This window comes from Notolepis coatsorum (assembly GCF_963971535.1).
Source record: "Notolepis coatsorum genome assembly, chromosome: 1".
In the NCBI taxonomy this organism is placed as follows: Eukaryota; Metazoa; Chordata; class Actinopteri; order Aulopiformes; family Paralepididae; genus Notolepis; species Notolepis coatsorum.
Window position 1 is genome coordinate 78441287 of NC_140165.1, and position 21101 is coordinate 78462387.

The following is a 21101-nucleotide window of genomic DNA, read 5'->3' on the forward strand; positions in this document are numbered from 1 at the left end:
AACGCGAGGCGCGGCGATGGGAAAAGGAGCACGCCTGTCGCGTCTTTAGCATAGAAATGAATGACAGAAAGGAGCTGGCAACTCATAAAAAGCTGGCTGTGGACACGTTGCCTAACAGTGAGGTACAATGCAGAAATTATATGAGGTACAAAACGTAGGGTAGGGTGCAAATGAGGGGTCCTACTAATCACCACAAAGTACCAGAAAATACCCCAAAGTACCCCAAAATACCACGAAATACCCCAAAGTATACCCCAAAGTATACCCCAAAATACCCCAAAGTACCCCAATGCACCCCAAAATACCCCAAAGTACCCCAAAGTACCCCCAAATACCCCAACATTTTGTAATCACGGCGAGAGCCTTCCTCACCCCTCCTCCTTCCTCACCATCACCATCACGGCGGAAGCCTTCCTCACCCCTCATCCTCTCACACCCTTATATGGGCAGCATCCGATCCCCGGATTCCCACGCTGCCAGTATACTAATTGACACGGCAGAGAGGGATCCCCTCATCAGCGAGATGGTACTTCAGCCCACGGATCCTGCTCTACCCTCGTCGGAGTGTTAACCTTACTTCCTAGGTACGACAACTAACCCTAGCCTTGCTGCGTCTATACTTTCCGCAACGGAGTTCGGTTTCCGGGTTCCTCTGATTGGCCGCGACCCCGCTGCCGCTCTGCTGTGTGTAGCGGCAGAGGTCCGTCCCGCGTCTGCCTTCCTCAATTTATACGCATGGAAGTATTGACTGAATGAATGAATGGATGAAAACTTTATTTAACAGATTGCAGAATGGGTACAATACAGTACGGCTCAATACACACAATTGTTAAGGGGATGCAGACCAGAGAAAGACGTTTGTCTTGTTTACATCAGGGTCCCCCATTTTCAATTCATATAGAACGACTACGCCGACGCCGAGCGGCATCGCTGAGCATATTCTCGCCGCTGGCTGAGCTCTGGTGTCCGCTGGAGCAAGCCAGAGACAGCCGGCGATGCGATATTTTATTGGTTTGTCATGACAAACCAATTACATAATCCAACATATGTGTAAAGGCACAACATATTCCAGTTAACGGTATCTTTTTTAAATTATTCGTTACGGCGTAGTCAATACTTCCATGCGTATAAATTGAGGAAGGCAGGGACCTCTGCCGCTAGAGCGGCAGCGGTGGATAAGGGGGCGGGTCACGTGGGGGTCGCGGCCAATCAGAGGAACCCGGAAACCGAACTCCGTTGCGGAAAGTATAGACGCAGCCTTGCTACTCAAGCCTTGTTGAATTACCTTGTCCTAATCCTGTTCTCTCTGTGCCCCAGGACCATCGCTCACCTGGACGCCCCATGCGGCACATGGAACGCACCATTCCTCATCCAAAGAACATTCTTGTACCTGTCGCACATTCCTAACTTGTTAAACTGTCTGCTTGGGAGGTCATAATTAAAACCAACCTAAACCGCTCCATTCTCTCTCCTCCTGTGTTCTGCAATTGGGCTCCACCAACCCCTATCCTAACAAAAATACCCCAAAGTACCCCAAAATACCCCAAAGTATACCCCAAAGAACCTCAAAGTTCCCCAAAGTATACCTAAATGTACCACAAAATACTGGCTCAGAGGTAGAGCAGGTCAACTAATGATCATATGGTCAATGGTTTGGTCATTGGTTTGAATCCCAGCTCCTTCTGTTCACATGCCAAAGTGTCCTTGGGCAAGACACTGAACCCCAAATGGCTCCCAATGAGTCTGGCTGCCATTGCTCTGTGAGTGCATGTGTGAATTGGTGAAGGAGAGGCAATTATAAAGCTTGTTGTGTTGTTATTGTTGAAAATTGAAAATAAAAAGAATTTGGAGATTAATAATAATATATAAAAATAAACATTTGTTTTGAAAATATGTGGTACTTTGGGAATGGGAAATGGACTGCACATATATAGCGCTTTCCTACCTGCACAAAGAGCTTTATAATTGCCTCTCCTTCACCAATTCACACATGCACTCACAGAGCAATGGCAGCCAGATGCCATGCAAGGTGCTAGCCTGCTCATTGGGAGCAATTTGGGGTTCAGTGTCTTGCCCAAGGACACTTTGGCATGTGAACAGAAGGAGCTGGGATTCAAACCACTGACCAAACCATTGACCATATGATCATTAGTTGACCTGCTCTACCTCTGAGCCAGTATTTTGTGGTACATTGAGATATTGGTATACTTTGGGGAACTTTGAGGTTCTTTGGGGGTATTTTGTGATACTTTGTGGTATTTTAGGGTATACTTTGGGTTACTTTGAGGTATTTTGGGGTACTTTGGGGTACTTTGGGATATTTTGGGGTATACTTTGGGGTGTTTTGGGGTATACTTTTGGGATACTTTTTGAGGTACTTTGGGGTATTTTGGGGTATACTTTTGGGATACTTTGGGGTACTTTGGGGTATTTTAGGGTACTTTGGGGTATTTTGGGGTATACTTTGGGGTATTTTGGGGTACTTTGGGGTATTATAGGGTACTTTGGGGTATTTTGGGGTACTTTGGGGTATTTTAGGGTATACTTGGGGTACTTTGGGGTATTTTGGGGTACTTTAGGGTATTTTCTGGTACTTTGTGGTGATTAGTAGGACCCCAAATGTGGATACTGTGATACTGTGAATAATGAATAATGTATATTTCAGTTAGTTAGATAGTAAATTATAACACTACCTTACAGGGCTGTACACTGCGACGAGATGATCGCGAATTGCCCCTTTAATTGGCCGTTGCGATTGGTAAATATCATCTGGGGGCGGGCTTGCGAGTAGTGCTTTCAAGCCTTGCATTCCTAAATTATCCAAGGCGTGTGATGACGCGATGACGTCACTCACGCGAGCTGAGCAGTGAGCACTCAGCAGGTATGATCAGCGGGAACAATCGACTGAGCACTCACTCTGATAGACTGGCTGACTGTCTGATTTAGCTATGAAGAAAAGTAAAGTTAGTATTGCTTCATATTTTCGACGCGTTCGACCTCCTATAGTTAGCCGAACTGAACTGAACTCAGACACACGGAGAGAGCTGCGGCGTCTGCTGCTCCTCCTCCCTCCCGCACCCGTGGCTGTTGTAAACACTAGTCTCTAGTGGGACACTGGGACCTCGGTGAGCCTGCCAGCCGGCTAGCTACTGATATCAACAAATGCTCCAGCAAGTCTAGTAGTGCATGATAGCTCGCGTTAGCTTACTGTTCAAAACGAAATGTCCCATTAAACTAAATAGTTCAGATAGCTCCTGATATCAATGTCTTATAACACTGAGTCGATGCGTATTCGAGCTGAGGGCACGCTGAATATAGTCAATAGGGTCCAGCTGCAGCTCCGGAGAATCCTGGCCGTAGCTGGAGGCTACTCGAGTACACACAGACAGTGGAGCTGGTTGCATATAGCGAGCATTTTGACTTGTTGCGTGGTGGCAATGTCTCGCAGATAATACAACTACAAGTATGATTATATAATATATATATTTTATTAAAAAAAATATTTACATAAATAATACATATTTACATATTTAAATAAAAGACTATCGATATAAATAATGGTAAAATTGTTATTTAAAAATGTGCCCCTAAAAAATATTTTTGCCCCTAAATTTCTCATTTAGGGGCAAGTGTGCCCCTAGTGAAAAAGCTTAGCGTACAGCCCTGCCTTATGCATACTGCAACTTATGTGACACTGTGAAAATATATTTCAGTTAGTTAGATAGTAAATTATGTTGACCTATTTGTTTACACTGCTTGTGTTGTTTTCACTACCTGTACAAATCATGTTCAACCCAGATAAAATAATTTAAAAAGTTAAAAAAATATATATATAAGAAAAATCGTCATAACTTAGAAATGAGATTGCATAGGTCTATGAATCGATATCGCGATTCTGTTTCAATTAATTGCCCAGCCCTACAGTGTGTACAGTAAGTTAGCTTGGTGATAATCATTGTGATGTAGGCTAAGCTGGCTAGCTACTGTTAGCATACAAGCTTTTACAAACACTGTAGCCTACTTACTTTTTCATCCACAACTTTTTTCTGATCCAGATGCATAAGTCCACTTCTTCATGTTGCTCAGTTGCTGGTTTATACTTCGGTCCTAATGTTGGCGCAAAGTTTAATTTAGCCTGACTTGACTTGTTATAGCTGTACACAGTTTACTAAACTACTAGCTTGCTATGTTTCACAGAGTCAAAACGGGTCCAGCTGCAGGTTCAGAGATTGGGTTTAGCTCGGGCCAATCTCAAGTTTCTCAAGTTTCTTTATTAGTTGTCATACAGAAGTACAGAATACTTGTATACAAAATGCTTCTTTCTGTTACATTTTGTATAAAAGTATTCTGTACTTCTGTATGACAACTAATAAAGAAACTTGAGAAACTTGAGATTGGCCCGAGCTAAACCTATCCTCCGAACCTGCAGCTGGACCCGTTTTGACTGTGCGATGCAGCAATCTCTGATTGGATTTGCAAGGCTGCCAATCATTCAACATCCGTGTATTATTGGATTGTCAAGGCTGTCAATCATTCAATCCCCCATTCAATGGCAAGAGTTTAACTGCACAGACCTTGCTTAGATGACATTAATAGCCTATTTTGATTCGCTGTTATTTATTATTTATTTAACCCTGGTCAACCTGTGAAGTTATTCTGCACGAATAATTACTGCAGTGCAGGCCTGCTCAGAGCGGTCAATTTTGGCCATTTTTGAAGAAAAAAAATTCACTAGCATTTTCTTTTACAGAGGAAAACATTTATAATTAAAAAGAAATAATAATAATAATAATAAAAAAAAAATATATATATATAGTTTATTTTTATTTTGTATATATATATATATATAGGTATATGTAAATTAATAATAATTATGAATTATGAGTGAATTTGTGTTTCCACTGGTGTAGATGATGGGTTGTTACATAGTGTCATTGTCATTGAGCATCCTGATGGCCTGGGGATAGAAGCTCCTTCTGAGTCTCTCTGTACTGGCCATGAGGCTCCGGTAGCGCTTGCCTGACCGCAGCAGTTCAAAGAGACAGTTGTTTGGGTGACTAGAGTGTGTCGTGTGTGTGTGTGTGTGTGTGTGTGTGTGTGTGTGTGTGTGTGTGTGTGTGTGTGTGTGTGTGTGTGTGTGTTGTGTGTGTGTGTGTGTGCGTGCATGCGTGTGTGTGTGTGTGTGTGTGTGTGTGTGTGTGTCCTACCTTGATAACAGTACTACAGAATTCCAGTGAGTGAAGGAACTGAACCAGAGCGGGAACCTGTTGACAGAACAGTATTATCATACATGATGTACTGCAGATACAGTAAGTATTGATTACTAAAGCCTGTCAACATCAGTATGTGTTGCCAGTGGTGTGTGTATCTAGCGTGATTGGGGTGGAGCTGGACTCTCTAGCGAGGGTGGCGGAGAGGAGGAGCCTTGCTAAGCTCCAGGCCATCAGGGAAAACCCCTCCCACCCACTACACACAGACTTGGCTGACAGGAGGAGCATGTTCAGTGCTAGGCTCACACTACCTAAATGCAGCCCTGAACAGCCATCTTCCTGGACTCTTACCTTTGAAACAGCACTGTGCAATATTACACCTACTGTAGATTTCAGTATATTTTTACTGTATATTTTATTCTATTTTTATTCTATTTTATTTTATTCTATTCTTGTTCTTAGGCAATTTGTTTTGTTATTCTTATTTGTGACTTGTTCTGTCTAAATGTTTAATGTGAGCGATTTGCAGTGTCAAATTTCCCTCGGGATAATACAAGTATTTCTATTCTATTATATTCTATCTAGTCTAGATCTATACCTGTTGCCAGTCAGCTTGTTATTATCTATCTAGTCTAGATCTATACCTGTTGCCAGTCAGCTTGTTATTATCTATCTAGTCTAGATATATACCTGTATCCAGTCAGCTTGTTATTCTATATCTATCTAGTCTAGATCTATACCTGTTGCCAGTCAGCTTGTTATTCTGTATCTATCTAGTCTAGATCTATACCTGTATCCAGTCAGCTTGTTATTCTGTATCTATCTAGTCTATATCTATACCTGTATCCAGTCAGCTTGTTATTCTATATCTATCTAGTCTAGATCTATACCTGTATCCAGTCAGCTTGTTATTCTGTATATATCTAGTCTAGATCTATACCTGTATCCAGTCAGCTTGTTATTCTGTATCTATCTAGTCTAGATCTATACCTGTATCCAGTCAGATGGTTATTCTGTATCTATCTAGTCTAGATCAATACCTGTATCCAGTCAGCTTGTTATTCTATATCTATCTAGTCTAGATCTATACCTGTATCCAGTCAGCTTGTTATTCTATATCTATCTAGTCTAGATCTATACCTGTATCCAGTCCGCTTGTTATTCTGTATCTATCTAGTCTAGATCTATACCTGTATCCAGTCCGCGTGTTATTCTATATCTATCTAGTCTAGATCTATACCTGTATCCAGTCAGCTTGTTATTCTATATCTATCTATCTAGTCTAGATCTATACCAGTATCCAGTCCGCGTGTTATTCTGTATCTATCTAGTCTAGATCTATACCTGTATCCAGTCAGCTTGTTATTCTGTATCTATCTAGTCTAGATCTATACCTGTATCCAGTCAGCTTGTTATTCTGTATCTATCTAGTCTAGATCTATACCTGTATCCAGTCAGCTTGTTATTCTGTATCTATCTAGTCTAGATCTATACCTGTATCCAGTCAGCTTGTTATTCTGTATCTATCTAGTCTAGATCTATACCTGTATCCAGTCCGCGTGTTATTCTATATCTATCTAGTCTAGATCTATACCTGTATCCAGTCAGCTTGTTATTCTGTATCTATCTAGTCTAGATCTATACCTGTATCCAGTCCGCGTGTTATTCTGTATCTATCTAGTCTAGATCTATACCTGTATCCAGTCCGCTTGTTATTCTATATCTATCTAGTCTAGATCTATACCTGTATCCAGTCAGTTTGTTATTCTGTATCTATCTAGTCTAGATCTATACCTGTATCCAGTCAGCTTGTTATTCTGTATCTATCTAGTCTAGATCTATACCTGTATCCAGTCCGCGTGTTATTCTGTATCTATCTAGTCTAGATCTATACCTGTATCCAGTCCGCTTGTTATTCTATATCTATCTAGTCTAGATCTATACCTGTATCCAGTCAGTTTGTTATTCTGTATCTATCTAGTCTAGATCTATACCTGTATCCAGTCAGCTTGTTATTCTGTATCTATCTAGTCTAGATCTATACCTGTATCCAGTCAGCTTGTTATTCTGTATCTATCTAGTCTAGATCTATACCTGTATCCAGTCAGCTTGTTATTCTGTATCTATCTAGTCTAGATCTATACCTGTATCCAGTCCGCATGTTATTCTATATCTATCTAGTCTAGATATATACCTGTATCCAGTCAGCTTGTTATTCTGTATCTATCTAGTCTAGATCTATACCTGTATCCAGTCAGCTTGTTATTCTATATCTATCTAGTCTAGATCTATACCTGTATCCAGTCAGCTTGTTATTCTATATCTATCTAGTCTAGATCTATACCTGTATCCAGTCAGCTTGTTATTCTGTATCTATCTAGTCTAGATCTATACCTGTATCCAGTCAGCTTGTTATTCTATATCTATCTAGTCTAGATCTATACCTGTATCCAGTCCGCTTGTTATTCTATATCTATCTAGTCTAGATCTATACCTGTATCCAGTCAGCTTGTTATTCTGTATCTATCTAGTCTAGATCTATACCTGTATCCAGTCCGCTTGTTATTCTGTATCTATCTAGTCTAGATCTATACCTGTATCCAGTCAGATAGTTATTCTGTATCTATCTAGTCTAGATCTATACCTGTATCCAGTCAGCTTGTTATTCTATATCTATCCATCTAGTCTAGATCTATACCTGTATCCAGTCCGCGTGTTATTCTATATCTATCTAGTCTAGATCTATACCTGTATCCAGTCAGCTTGTTATTCTATATCTATCTAGTCTAGATCTATACCTGTATCCAGTCCGCTTGTTATTCTGTATCTATCTAGTCTAGATCTATACCTGTATCCAGTCCGCTTGTTATTCTGTATCTATCTAGTCTAGATCTATACCTGTATCCAGTCCGCGTGTTATTCTATATCTATCTAGTCTAGATCTATACCTGTATCCAGTCAGCTTGTTATTCTATATCTATCTAGTCTAGATCTATACCTGTATCCAGTCCGCTTGTTATTCTGTATCTATCTAGTCTAGATCTATACCTGTATCCAGTCCGCTTGTTATTCTGTATCTATCTAGTCTAGATCTATACCTGTATCCAGTCCGTGTGTTATTCTGTATCTATCTAGTCTAGATCTATACCTGTATCCAGTCAGCTTGTTATTCTGTATCTATCTAGTCTAGATCTATACCTGTATCCAGTCCGCATGTTATTCTATATCTATCTAGTCTAGATATATACCTGTATCCAGTCAGCTTGTTATTCTGTATCTATCTAGTCTAGATCTATACCTGTATCCAGTCAGCTTGTTATTCTATATCTATCTAGTCTAGATCTATACCTGTATCCAGTCAGCTTGTTATTCTATATCTATCTAGTCTAGATCTATACCTGTATCCAGTCAGCTTGTTATTCTGTATCTATCTAGTCTAGATCTATACCTGTATCCAGTCAGCTTGTTATTATATATCTATCTAGTCTAGATCTATACCTGTATCCAGTCCGCTTGTTATTCTATATCTATCTAGTCTAGATCTATACCTGTATCCAGTCAGCTTGTTATTCTGTATCTATCTAGTCTAGATCTATACCTGTATCCAGTCCGCTTGTTATTCTGTATCTATCTAGTCTAGATCTATACCTGTATCCAGTCAGATAGTTATTCTGTATCTATCTAGTCTAGATCTATACCTGTATCCAGTCAGCTTGTTATTCTATATCTATCTATCTAGTCTAGATCTATACCTGTATCCAGTCCGCGTGTTATTCTATATCTATCTAGTCTAGATCTATACCTGTATCCAGTCAGCTTGTTATTCTATATCTATCTAGTCTAGATCTATACCTGTATCCAGTCCGCTTGTTATTCTGTATCTATCTAGTCTAGATCTATACCTGTATCCAGTCCGCTTGTTATTCTGTATCTATCTAGTCTAGATCTATACCTGTATCCAGTCCGTGTGTTATTCTATATCTATCTAATCTAGATCTATACCTGTATCCAGTCAGCTTGTTATTCTATATCTATCTAGTCTAGATCTATACCTGTATCCAGTCCGCGTGTTATTCTATATCTATCTAGTCTAGATCTATACCTGTATCCAGTCAGCTTGTTATTCTGTATCTATCTAGTCTAGATCTATACCTGTATCCAGTCAGCTTGTTATTCTGTATCTATCTAGTCTAGATCTATACCTGTATCCAGTCCGCATGTTATTCTATATCTATCTAGTCTAGATCTATACCTGTATCCAGTCAGCTTGTTATTCTATATCTATCTAGTCTAGATATATACCTGTATCCAGTCAGCTTGTTATTCTGTATCTATCTAGTCTAGATCTATACCTGTATCCAGTCAGCTTGTTATTCTGTATCTATCTAGTCTAGATCTATACCTGTATCCAGTCAGCTTGTTATTCTGTATCTATCTAGTCTAGATCTATACCTGTATCCAGTCAGCTTGTTATTCTGTATCTATCTAGTCTAGATCTATACCTGTATCCAGTCAGCTTGTTATTCTATATCTATCTAGTCTAGATCTATACCTGTATCCAGTCTGCTTGTTATTCTATATCTATCTAGTCTAGATCTATACCTGTATCCAGTCAGCTTGTTATTCTGTATCTATCTAGTCTAAATCTATACCTGTATCCAGTCCACTTGTTATTCTGTATCTATCTAGTCTAGATCTATACCTGTATCCAGTCAGCTTGTTATTCTGTATCTATCTAGTCTAGATCTATACCTGTATCCAGTCAGCTTGTTATTCTGTATCTATCTAGTCTAGATCTATACCTGTATCCAGTCAGCTTGTTATTCTGTATCTATCTAGTCTAGATATATACCTGTATCCAGTCAGCTTGTTATTCTGTATCTATCTAGTCTAGATCTATACCTGTATCCAGTCCGCTTGCTCCAGGCTGTGCCAGTCTTCACTGTAAACCTCCAGTTTGGCTGGTAGAGTGGAGTAGAGGCCACTAAGTCCTGTCGCTAGTACCTAGAGAATACAATATAGACAAACTGTACATTAATATACATTAAGACCTGTCATTAGTACCTAGAGAATACAATATAGACATCATTAATATACATTAAGACTTATCGCTATTACCTCGAGAATACAATATAGACGTTCATTAATATTAGGGGTGTAAAGGTACACGTATCCGTACCGAACCGAGCCGGTTCAGTGTGTGCCGTACCGTACCGAACGGCTGTGTAGTGTACCGAACGAATACGGTTAACGGTATGTTAACCACTAACGACCGCCCACCGGGGGCTGTTTTTTTCACAATGTAATATAATAATTATTATTATTAAAAAAAAAAATTACAAGTCGATTATTAATTTCAATATAGAATATTCGTTGACAGCCCTACAAGTACAATTAGTTACTGCACACTACATCACCCCTGAGTGGAACATGGAAAGCCAAACTGTCCCCCACTGTACCGAAAACCCGTATCAAACCTTGACTTCAAAACCGAGGTACGTACCAAGCCGTGGTTTTTGTGTACCGTTACACCCCTAATTAATATACATTAATATACATTAAGACCTGTCAGGGAGAGGGCGAGAGGTGTTGAAAGAGAGAAACATAGGATGGAGAGAGATCTCTTGTTTTGATTCATTAATCAAATAGATTAGGGAAAGGAGATAGGGAGGACTATAGACCTTTTCACTAGTATAACAAGTATTCTGTTGCTATTCTGTTGCCCCTGTTTACAGCTGTGGCCCCTGTTTATTTAGAATGTTTATGTTGTCAATATAGAAAATATCTATAGATAGAGAAAGGGGAGGGGAGAGGGGTGAATGGAGGTATAGGAGAGAGGAGAGGGGGTGAATGGGGGTAGAGGAGAGAGGAGAGATGGATGACTAGAGATAGAGAAGAGGAGAGAGGAATGATTAGAGATAGAGGGGATGAATGACTAGAGATAGAGAGAAGAGGAGAGAGGGATGACTAGAGATAGAGAGAAGAGGAGAGAGGGGATGACTAGAGATATAGGAGAGTAGAGAGGATAGAGGGATGACTAGAGATAGAGGAGGGAGGGATGACTAGAGATAGAGGAGGGAGGAATGACTAGAGATAGAGAGAAGAGGAGAAAGGGATGACTAGAGATAGAGAGAAAGGGATGACTAGAGATAGAGAGAAGAGGAGAAAGGGATGACTAGAGATAGAGGATAAAGGGATGACTAGAGATAGAGAGAAGAGGAGAAAGGGATGACTAGAGATAGAGAGAAGAGGAGAAAGGGATGACTAGAGATAGAGGAGAGAGGGATGACTAGAGATAGAGGAGAGAGGAATGACTAGAGATAGAGAGAAGAGGAGAAATGGATGACTAGCGATATAGGAGAGTAGAGAGGATAGAGGGATGACTAGAGATAGAGGAGAGAGGGATGACTAGAGATAGAGGAGGGGGGATGACTAGAGATAGAGAGAAGAGGAGAGAGGGATGACTAGAGATAGAGAGAAGAGGAGATATGGATGACTAGAGATCAGTGGCGGGCGGCCGATAGGGGGCGCTGGGGTGCCGCCCCCCCTGGTGAAGAGAGCAGGAGAAGAAGAAAATGTTTTATTTTTATTTTAGACCCCTAAAAATAAACTAAACATGTTTAAAATGAATAATATTTACTCATTTTAAGTATGTTTGTGTTTCAAATGCACAATAACGTTAATATATCAAATATAAATCATTGTTTTGTGATTCACATGACGTCACTGTCTCTCCTGATATAGAGAGTACCTCTAAAGCTGGGCGCATAGACGTAGCGCGCACACTGTGCGCGTCACTGTATCATCGCAGCCAATGTAAATAGAAGAAGCAAATACATTTCGCCTATCAGTGCGTTCAAATATGATGTAATCGGGGCGCGTTTTTCTAGCGCTCGAAGCAAGCTCTGCGCCACTATACTCGTCACGTCGTCAGACAGAAAAGAATGCGAGGAGGAGCCAGTCAGTCCTATTTTATTTATTCAGTTTCAATTCAGTGCGTTAGCTTAGCTAGGCTTGTGGTTCGGTAATAAGATATAAGAAGTGTATTCTCAGGAGTTGGAGAGATCAGCACGAGATACTGTACATTACTGACACTGTTGGATTTTATTTGGATTTATATGGAGTCTGGACAGTGGACATACACTTTATCAAGCCTGGCCGGACCACAAAAGCTTCTCGAAGGGTTAACGCGACGGCTCGAGGCTCGTTCCTTCCAACCAACAAGTGAGTCTAACAATATGTACTGTTCTGTAGTTACTGAAACTGATTGAATATGGCAAGTCAAGATTCAAGAGGTTTATTTGTCACAAGTTTCAAGTTTCTTTAATAGTTGTCATACAGAAGTACAGAATACTTTCATACAAAATGCTTCTTACTGTTACGCTCCAGAGACTGTGCTAGACAAGATAGTATCAAATAACATAGTATAGCATGTAATTTAGAAGAAGAAAATGAGGTCACAGTGTTCGGTATAGACATATGTACAATGTTCTGAGTTACCATATAATATACAATACTATGCAGTGTACTAATGTACAGTACTATATAGTGCAAAGCAGAAATGGGATGAGGTACAATTTAGGTACAATTTACAGTAAGGTGTACGAGTTGTAGTGCAATCCTTCATCAATAAATATAAAGTGTGGGGAGTGGGTGCTACAGTGTGTTTGTTTAAAGTGGGTGTGTGCTATAAAGTGTGTGGAGTGGGTGCTACAGTGTGTTTGTTTAAAGTGAGTGTGTGCGTGTGGATGTGTGTGCTATGTGCGTTTGGTGGTTGTTGTTGTGTAGTGTTCATTGTTCGTTTAGCAGCCTGATGGCCTGGGGATAGAAGCTTCTTCTGAGTCTTTCTGTGCTCGCCTTGAGACTCCGGTATCGCTTGCCTGACCGCAGCAGTTCAAAGAGGCAGTTGTTCGGGTGACTGGAGTCTTTAATGATTCTCTTAGCCTTGCCCTTGCAACGCTTGTTGTAAATGTTCTGGAGGGTGGGGAGCCCCCCTCCAATTGTGCGTTCGGCTGAACGTGTCACTCTTTGTAGTCTGCTTCGGTCTTGTGCAGTGCTATTCCCAAACCAGGAGGTGATGTTGCCGGTCAAGATGCTCTCTATTGTACATGAGTAGAAGTTCTTAAGGATCTTCTGACTGACTTGGAACTTCCTTAGGCGCCTGAGGAAGTAGAGGCGTTGTCGTGCCTTCTTCACAACACTGTCAATGTGTGTGGTCCATGTCAAGTCCTCGGATATGTAGGCTCCGAGGTACTTAAAGCTGTTGACTCTCTCAACCGGTGCCCCGTCGATGCTGAGGGGGCTGTAGTCCTTGACCCCCGACCTCCTGAAGTCCACAATCATCTCCTTTGTTTTGCTGACGTTCAGGGAGAGGCTGTTTTCCTGGCACCATCCCGCCAGGACCTTGACCTCTTCCAGGTAGGCCCTCTCGTCGTTGGCAGAGATCAGGCCCACCACCACTGTGTCGTCAGCAAATTTGATGATTGTATTGCTACTCCGCTGAGCCACACAGTCGTGTGTGTACAGGGAGTAGAGGAGGGGACTCAGAACACAGCCCTGGGGGGCCCCTATGTTGAGGGTGATGGATGAGGAGGTGCAGTTGCCTGCTCTCACCACCTGGGGTCTGCCAGTCAGGAAGTCCAAGACCCACTGGCAGAGGTCATAGTTCAAGCCCAGGTCCCTGAGCTTGGCTATGAGTATGGAGGGGACTATGGTATTGAATGCCGAGCTGTAGTCGATGAATAGCATTCTCACATAGTTCCCCTGCCTCTTGTCCAGGTGTGATGCTGCTGTGTGCAGCACATGGGCTATGGCGTCCTCCGTGGACCTGTTGGGGCGGTATGCAAATTGCAGGGGGTCCATGTTGATGGGGAGGGAGGAGCAGATGTAGCCCTTTACTAGCTTCTCAAAGCACTTCATGGCTATGGAGGTGAGAGCTACAGGGCGGTAGTCGTTGAGGCAAGCAGGCTTGGATTTTTTGGGTACAGGGATAATAGTGGACTTCTTCAGGCAGGTGGGGATGACAGCCTGTTCTAAGGACAGGTTAAATATGTCAGTGAATACTGGGGCCAGTTGGTCGGCACAGACTTTTAGGACGCGGCCGGGGATGCCGTCCGGACCTGCTGCCTTCCTGATATTCACTTTTTTAAAGGTCCGCCTCACCTCATGCTCTGTTACCCTGAACACTGCGCCTCCATCAGCAGCCGATCCCCCCCCCCCCCCCCCCCCATTGCCGTGGCTTGTGAGCTGGTGTTGTTATTACCAGCATCAAACCTCATACTCACATACATGATACACATAAGTGCAGTGAGGTCTGATATGAGTGAGTGGCGCGATATATATCTCTCTCTCTTTCTTTCTCTCTCTTTCTCTCTCTCTCTTTCTTTCTCTCTCTCCCTGTCTCTCATGCTCCCTCTCTCTCTCTCTCTCGCTCTCTCTCTCTCTCTCCCTGTCTATCTCGCTCTTTCTCTCTCTCTCTCTCTCTCTCTCTCTCTCTCTCTCTCTCTCTCTCTCTCTCTCTCTCTCTCTCTCTCTCCCTGTCTATCTCTCTCTCTCTCTCGCTCTCTCTCTCTCTCTCTCTCTCTCTCTCTCTCTCTCTCTCTCTCTCTCTCTCTCTCACACGCAGTACGCGTTGACTGTAATAAAAAAAAAAAAAAGTACAATTTACATACTGTAGCTGTCCCTTTCTTCATTAATGTTTAACCTAAATGTAGAACAACTCGCCAAAAGTGACTATTGAAAAAAAGCATTTGACAAAAAAAAAAAAAACTCCCCCTACCCTGTGCGCCCACCCAAACGTGAATCTGACCGGCCGCCACTGCTAGAGATATAGGAGAGTAGAGAGGAGAGAGGGATGACTAGAGATAGAGAGGAGAGAGGGATGACTAGAGATAGAGGAGAGAGGGATGACTAGAGATAGAGGAGAGAGGGATGACTAGAGATAGAGGAGAGAGGGATGACTAGAGATAGAGGAGAGAGGGATGACTAGAGATAGAGGAGAGAGGGATGACTAGAGATATAGGAGAGTAGAGAGGATAGAGGGATGACTAGAGATAGAGGAGAAGAGAGAGAATAGAGATTGGACTAGAGATAGAGGAGAGAGGGATGACTAGAGATAGAGGAGAGAGGGATGACTAGAGATAGAGGATAGAGGGATGACTAGAGATATAGGAGAGTAGAGAGGATAGAGGGATGACTAGAGATATAGGAGAGGAGAGAGGGATGACTAGAGATATAGGAGAGTACAGAGGATAGAGGGATGACTAGAGATAGAGGAGAGAGGGATGACTAGAGATAGAGGAGAGAGGGATGACTAGAGATAGAGGAGAGAGGGATGACTAGAGATATAGGAGAGTACAGAGGATAGAGGGATGACTAGAGATAGAGGAGAGGAGAGAGGGATGACTAGAGATAGAGGAGAGAGGGATGACTAGAGATATAGGAGAGTAGAGAGGATAGAGGGATGACTAGAGATAGAGGAGAGGAGAGAGGGATGACTAGAGATAGAGGAGAGAGGGATGACTAGAGATAGAGGAGAGGAGAGAGGGATGACTAGAGATAGAGGAGAGAGGGATGACTAGAGATATAGGAGAGTAGAGAGGATAGAGGGATGACTAGAGATAGAGGAGAGGAGAGAGGGATGACTAGAGATAGAGGAGAGAGGGATGACTAGAGATAGAGGAGAGAGGGATGACTAGAGATAGAGGAGAGAGGGATGACTAGAGATAGAGGAGAGAGGGATGACTAGAGATATAGGAGAGTAGAGAGGAGAGAGGGATGACTAGAGATAGAGAGGATAGAGGGATGACTAGAGATAGAGGAGAGTAGAGAGGAGAGAGGGATGACTAGAGATAGAGAGGAGAGAGGGATGACTAGAGATAGAGGAGAGGAGAGAGGGATGCCTAGAGATACAGTGGAGGAGAGGAGAGAGGGATGACTAGAGATAGAGGAGAGGAGAGAGGGATGACTAGAGATACAGTGGAGGAGAGGAGAGAGGGATGACTAGAGATAGAGGAGCGAGGGATGACTAGAGATAGAGGAGAGGAGAGAGGGATGACTAGAGATACAGTGGAGGAGAGGAGAGAGGGATGACTAGAGATAGAGGAGAGAGGGATGACTAGAGATAGAGGAGATGAGAGAGGGATGACTAGAGATAGAGGAGATGAGAGAGGGATGACTGGAGATAGAGGAGAGAGGGATGACTAGAGATAGAAGAGAGGAGAGAGGGATGACTGGCGACAGTGGCTCGGGAGGTAGAGCAGTCGTCTGGCAATCTGGAGGTTCCCGGTTCGATTCCCACTCCTCCCGGGCAGCGTGTCGATGTGTCCTTGAGCAAGACACTTAACCCCTAATTGCTCCCGATGAGCAGGTTGGCACCTTGCATGGTGAACGTGTGAGTGAACGGGTAAAGTGTGAGGAACAAATTGTAAAGCACTTTGGATAAAAGCGCTATATAAAAAAAAAAGCAGCCAGATATAGATAGAGGAGAGGAGAGGGGGATGACTAGAGATACAGTGGAGGAGAGGAGAGAGGGAGGACTAGAGAGAGGAGAGAGGGATGACTAGAGATAGAGGATAGGAGAGAGGGATGACTGGAGATAGAGGGGAGGAGAGAGGGATGACTAGAGATAGAGGAGAGGAGAGAGGGATGGCTAGAGATAGAGGAGAGGAGGGAGGGATGACTAGAGATACAGTGGAGGAGAGGAGAGAGGGATGACTAGAGATAGAGGAGAGGAGAGAGGGATTACTAGAGATAGAGGAGAGGAGAGAGGGATGACTAGAGATAGAGGAGAGGAGAGAGGGATGGCTAGAGATAGAGGAGAGGAGAGAGGGAGGACTAGAGATAGAGGAGAGGATAGATGGATGACTAGAGATAGAGGAGAGGAGAGAGGGATGACTAGAGATAGAGGAGAGGAGAGATGGATGACTAGAGATAGAGGAGAGGAGGGAGGGATGACTAGAGATACAGTGGAGGAGAGGAGAGAGTGATGACTAGAGATAGAGGAGAGGAGAGATGGATGACTAGAGATAGAGGAGAGGAGAGAGGGATGACTAGAGATAGAGGAGAGGAGAGAGGGATGACTAGAGATAGAGGAGAGGAGAGATGGATGACTAGAGATAGAGGAGAGGAGAGAGGGAGGACTAGAGATAGAGGAGAGGAGAGAGGGAGGACTAGAGATAGAGGAGAGGAGGGAGGGATGACTAGAGATACAGTGGAGGAGAGGAGAGAGGGATGACTAGAGATAGAGGAGAGGAGAGAGGGATGACTAGAGATAGAGGAGAGGAGAGAGGGATGACTAGAGATAGAGGAGAGGAGGGAGGGATGACTAGAGATACAGTGGAGGAGAGGAGAGAGGGATGACTAGAGATAGAGGAAAGGAGAGAGGGATGACTAGAGATAGAGGAGAGGAGAGAGGGATGACTAGAGATAGAGGAGAGGAGAGATGGATGACTAGAGATAGAGGAGAGGAGAGATGGATGACTAGAGATAGAGGAGAGGAGAGATGGATGACTAGAGATAGAGGAGAGGAGAGAGGGAGGACTAGAGATAGAGGAGAGGAGAGATGGATGACTAGAGATAGAGGAGAGGAGAGAGGGAGGACTAGAGAGAGGAGAGAGGGATGACTAGAGATAGAGGAGAGGAGAGAGGGAGGACTAGAGAGAGAGGAGAGGCGAGAGGGATGACTAGAGATAGAGGAGAGGAGGGAGGGATGACTAGAGATAGAGGTGAGGAGAGGAGAGAGGGATGACTGGAGATAGAGGAGAGGAGAGAGGGATGACTAGAGATAGAGGTGAGGAGAGAGTTTGGCTAGAGATAGAGGAGAGGAGAGGAGAGAGGGATGACTATAGATAGAGGAGGGGAGAGAGGGATGACTAGAGATAGAGGAGAGATAATAGAGGAATTTCCCCAAGGGGATTAATAAAGGAATATCTTATCTTATGACTAGAGATAGAGTGGAGGAGAGAGGGATGACTAGAAATAGAGGAGAGGAGAGAGGGATGACTAGAGATAGAGGAGAGGAGAGAGGGAGGACTAGAGATAGAGGAGAGGAGGGAGGGATGACTAGAGATAGAGGTGAGGAGAGGAGAGAGGGATGACTAGAGATAGAGGTGAGGAGAGAGTTTGGCTAGAGATAGAGGAGAGGAGAGAGGGATGACTATAGATAGAGGAGAGGAGAGAGGGATGACTAGAGATAGAGTGGAGGAGAGAGGGATGACTAGAAATAGAGGAGAGGAGAGAGGGATGACTAGAGATAGAGGAGAGGAGAGAGGGAGGACTAGCGATAGAGGAGAGGAGGGGGGATGACTAGAGATAGAGGAGAGGAGAGAGGGATGGCTAGAGATAGAGGAGAGGAGAGAGGGATGACTAGAGATAGAGGAGAGAGGGATGACTAGAGATAGAGGAGAGGAGAGAGGGATGACTAGAGATAGAGGAGAGGAGAGAGGGATGACTAGAGATAGAGGAGAGAGTGATGACTAGAGATAGAGGAGAGGAGAGATGGATGACTAGAGATAGAGGAGAGGAGAGAGGGATGACTAGAGATAGAGGAGAGGAGAGATGGATGACTAGAGATAGAGGAGAGGAGAGAGGGATGACTAGAGATAGAGGAGAGGAGAGATGGATGACTAGAGATAGAGGAGAGGAGAGAGGGAGGACTAGAGATAGAGGAGAGGAGAGAGGGAGGACTAGAGATAGAGGAGAGGAGGGAGGGATGACTAGAGATACAGTGGAGGAGAGGAGAGAGGGATGACTAGAGATAGAGGAGAGGAGAGAGGGATGACTAGAGATAGAGGAGAGGAGAGAGGGATGCCTAGAGATAGAGGAGAGGAGGGAGGGATGACTAGAGATACAGTGGAGGAGAGGAGAGAGGGATGACTAGAGATAGAGGAAAGGAGAGAGGGATGACTAGAGATAGAGGAGAGGAGAGAGGGATGACTAGAGATAGAGGAGAGGAGAGATGGATGACTAGAGATAGAGGAGAGGAGAGAGGGATGACTAGAGATAGAGGAGAGGAGAGATGGATGACTAGAGATAGAGGAGAGGAGAGATGGATGACTAGAGATAGAGGAGAGGAGAGAGGGAGGACTAGAGATAGAGGAGAGGAGAGATGGATGACTAGAGATAGAGGAGAGGAGAGAGGGAGGACTAGAGAGAGGAGAGAGGGATGACTAGAGATAGAGGAGAGGAGAGAGGGAGGACTAGAGAGAGAGGAGAGGCGAGAGGGATGACTAGAGATAGAGGAGAGGAGGGAGGGATGACTAGAGATAGAGGTGAGGAGAGGAGAGAGGGATGACTGGAGATAGAGGAGAGGAGAGAGGGATGACTAGAGATAGAGGTGAGGAGAGAGTTTGGCTAGAGATAGAGGAGAGGAGAGGAGAGAGGGATGACTATAGATAGAGGAGGGGAGAGAGGGATGACTAGAGATAGAGGAGAGGAGAGAGGGATGACTAGAGATAGAGTGGAGGAGAGAGGGATGACTAGAAATAGAGGAGAGGAGAGAGGGATGACTAGAGATAGAGGAGAGGAGAGAGGGAGGACTAGAGATAGAGGAGAGGAGGGAGGGATGACTAGAGATAGAGGTGAGGAGAGGAGAGAGGGATGACTAGAGATAGAGGTGAGGAGAGAGTTTGGCTAGAGATAGAGGAGAGGAGAGAGGGATGACTATAGATAGAGGAGAGGAGAGAGGGATGACTAGAGATAGAGTGGAGGAGAGAGGGATGACTAGAAATAGAGGAGAGGAGAGAGGGATGACTAGAGATAGAGGAGAGGAGAGAAGGAGGACTAGCGATAGAGGAGAGGAGGGGGGGATGACTAGAGATAGAGGAGAGGAGAGAGGGATGGCTAGAGATAGAGGAGAGGAGAGAGGGATGACTAGAGATAGAGGAGAGAGGGATGACTAGAGATAGAGGAGAGGAGAGAGGGATGACTAGAGATAGAGGAGAGGAGAGAGGGATGACTAGAGATAGAGGAGAGAGGGATGACTAGAGATAGAGGAGAGGAGAGAGGGATGACTAGAGATAGAGGAGAGAGGGATGACTAGAGATAGAGGAGAGGAGAGAGGGATGACTAGAGATAGAGGAGAGAGGGATGACTAGAGATAGAGGAGAGGAGAGAGGGATGACTAGAGATAGAGGAGGAAGAGAGATTAGGTAAAAACAACAACATCAGCAACAGCAACAATAACAACAACAACAACAACAACAACAACAACAACAACAACAACAACAACAACAACAACAACAACAACAACAACAACATTAGCAACAACAACATCAACAGCCAAACAGCTACAGTAGCCAGCATTCAGGCCATGGTCCAGATGTATTAAAGTTAACGGTCCAATCACACGCATATGTATTAATCCCTCTCCCCCCCACGGACCAATCACAATCTCACACACACTAATCCCACTCTACTCAAGATTGAGGTCAACCCATGTCACATGAGCTAAATCTGACCCCCCCACACAGACACACACCAAGGGAAAGTAGGATCTGATCCTTCTAGAACACAACTGGCCCTGATGTTGTCTGTCTCCTGTAGATGGTGTATTAATCCTTTCACTGCCACACTACAGAAGGTTAACATTTCACTACCACACTACAGAAGGTTAACCTTTCACTACCACACTACAGAAGGTTAACCTTTCACTACCACACTACAGAAGGTTAACCTTTCACTACCACACTACAGAAGGTTAACCTTTCACTACCACACTACAGAAGGTTAACCTTTCACTACCACACTACAGAAGGTTAACCTTTCACTACCACACTACAGAAGGTTAGCCTTTCACTACCACACTACAGAAGGTTAACCTTTCACTACCACACTACAGAAGGTTAACCCTTCACTACCACACTACAGAAGGTTAACCTTTCACTACCACAC

General features: G+C 43.7%; 1 protein-coding gene across 1 annotated transcript in view; it reads right to left on the minus strand.

Moving 5' to 3' along the window:
* The window catches only part of LOC311238677 (FHF complex subunit HOOK-interacting protein 1A-like), a gene marked incomplete at both ends in the record, with an annotated part of 100026 nt that overhangs the window by 63417 nt on the left and 15508 nt on the right, over window positions 1-21101 (minus strand). The window contains 2 exons of the mRNA XM_084326830.1: window positions 5208-5264; window positions 10113-10214. Coding sequence (XP_084182956.1) covers window positions 5208-5264; window positions 10113-10214 — 159 coding nt within the window. The remainder of the gene's footprint in view (window positions 1-5207; window positions 5265-10112; window positions 10215-21101) is intronic.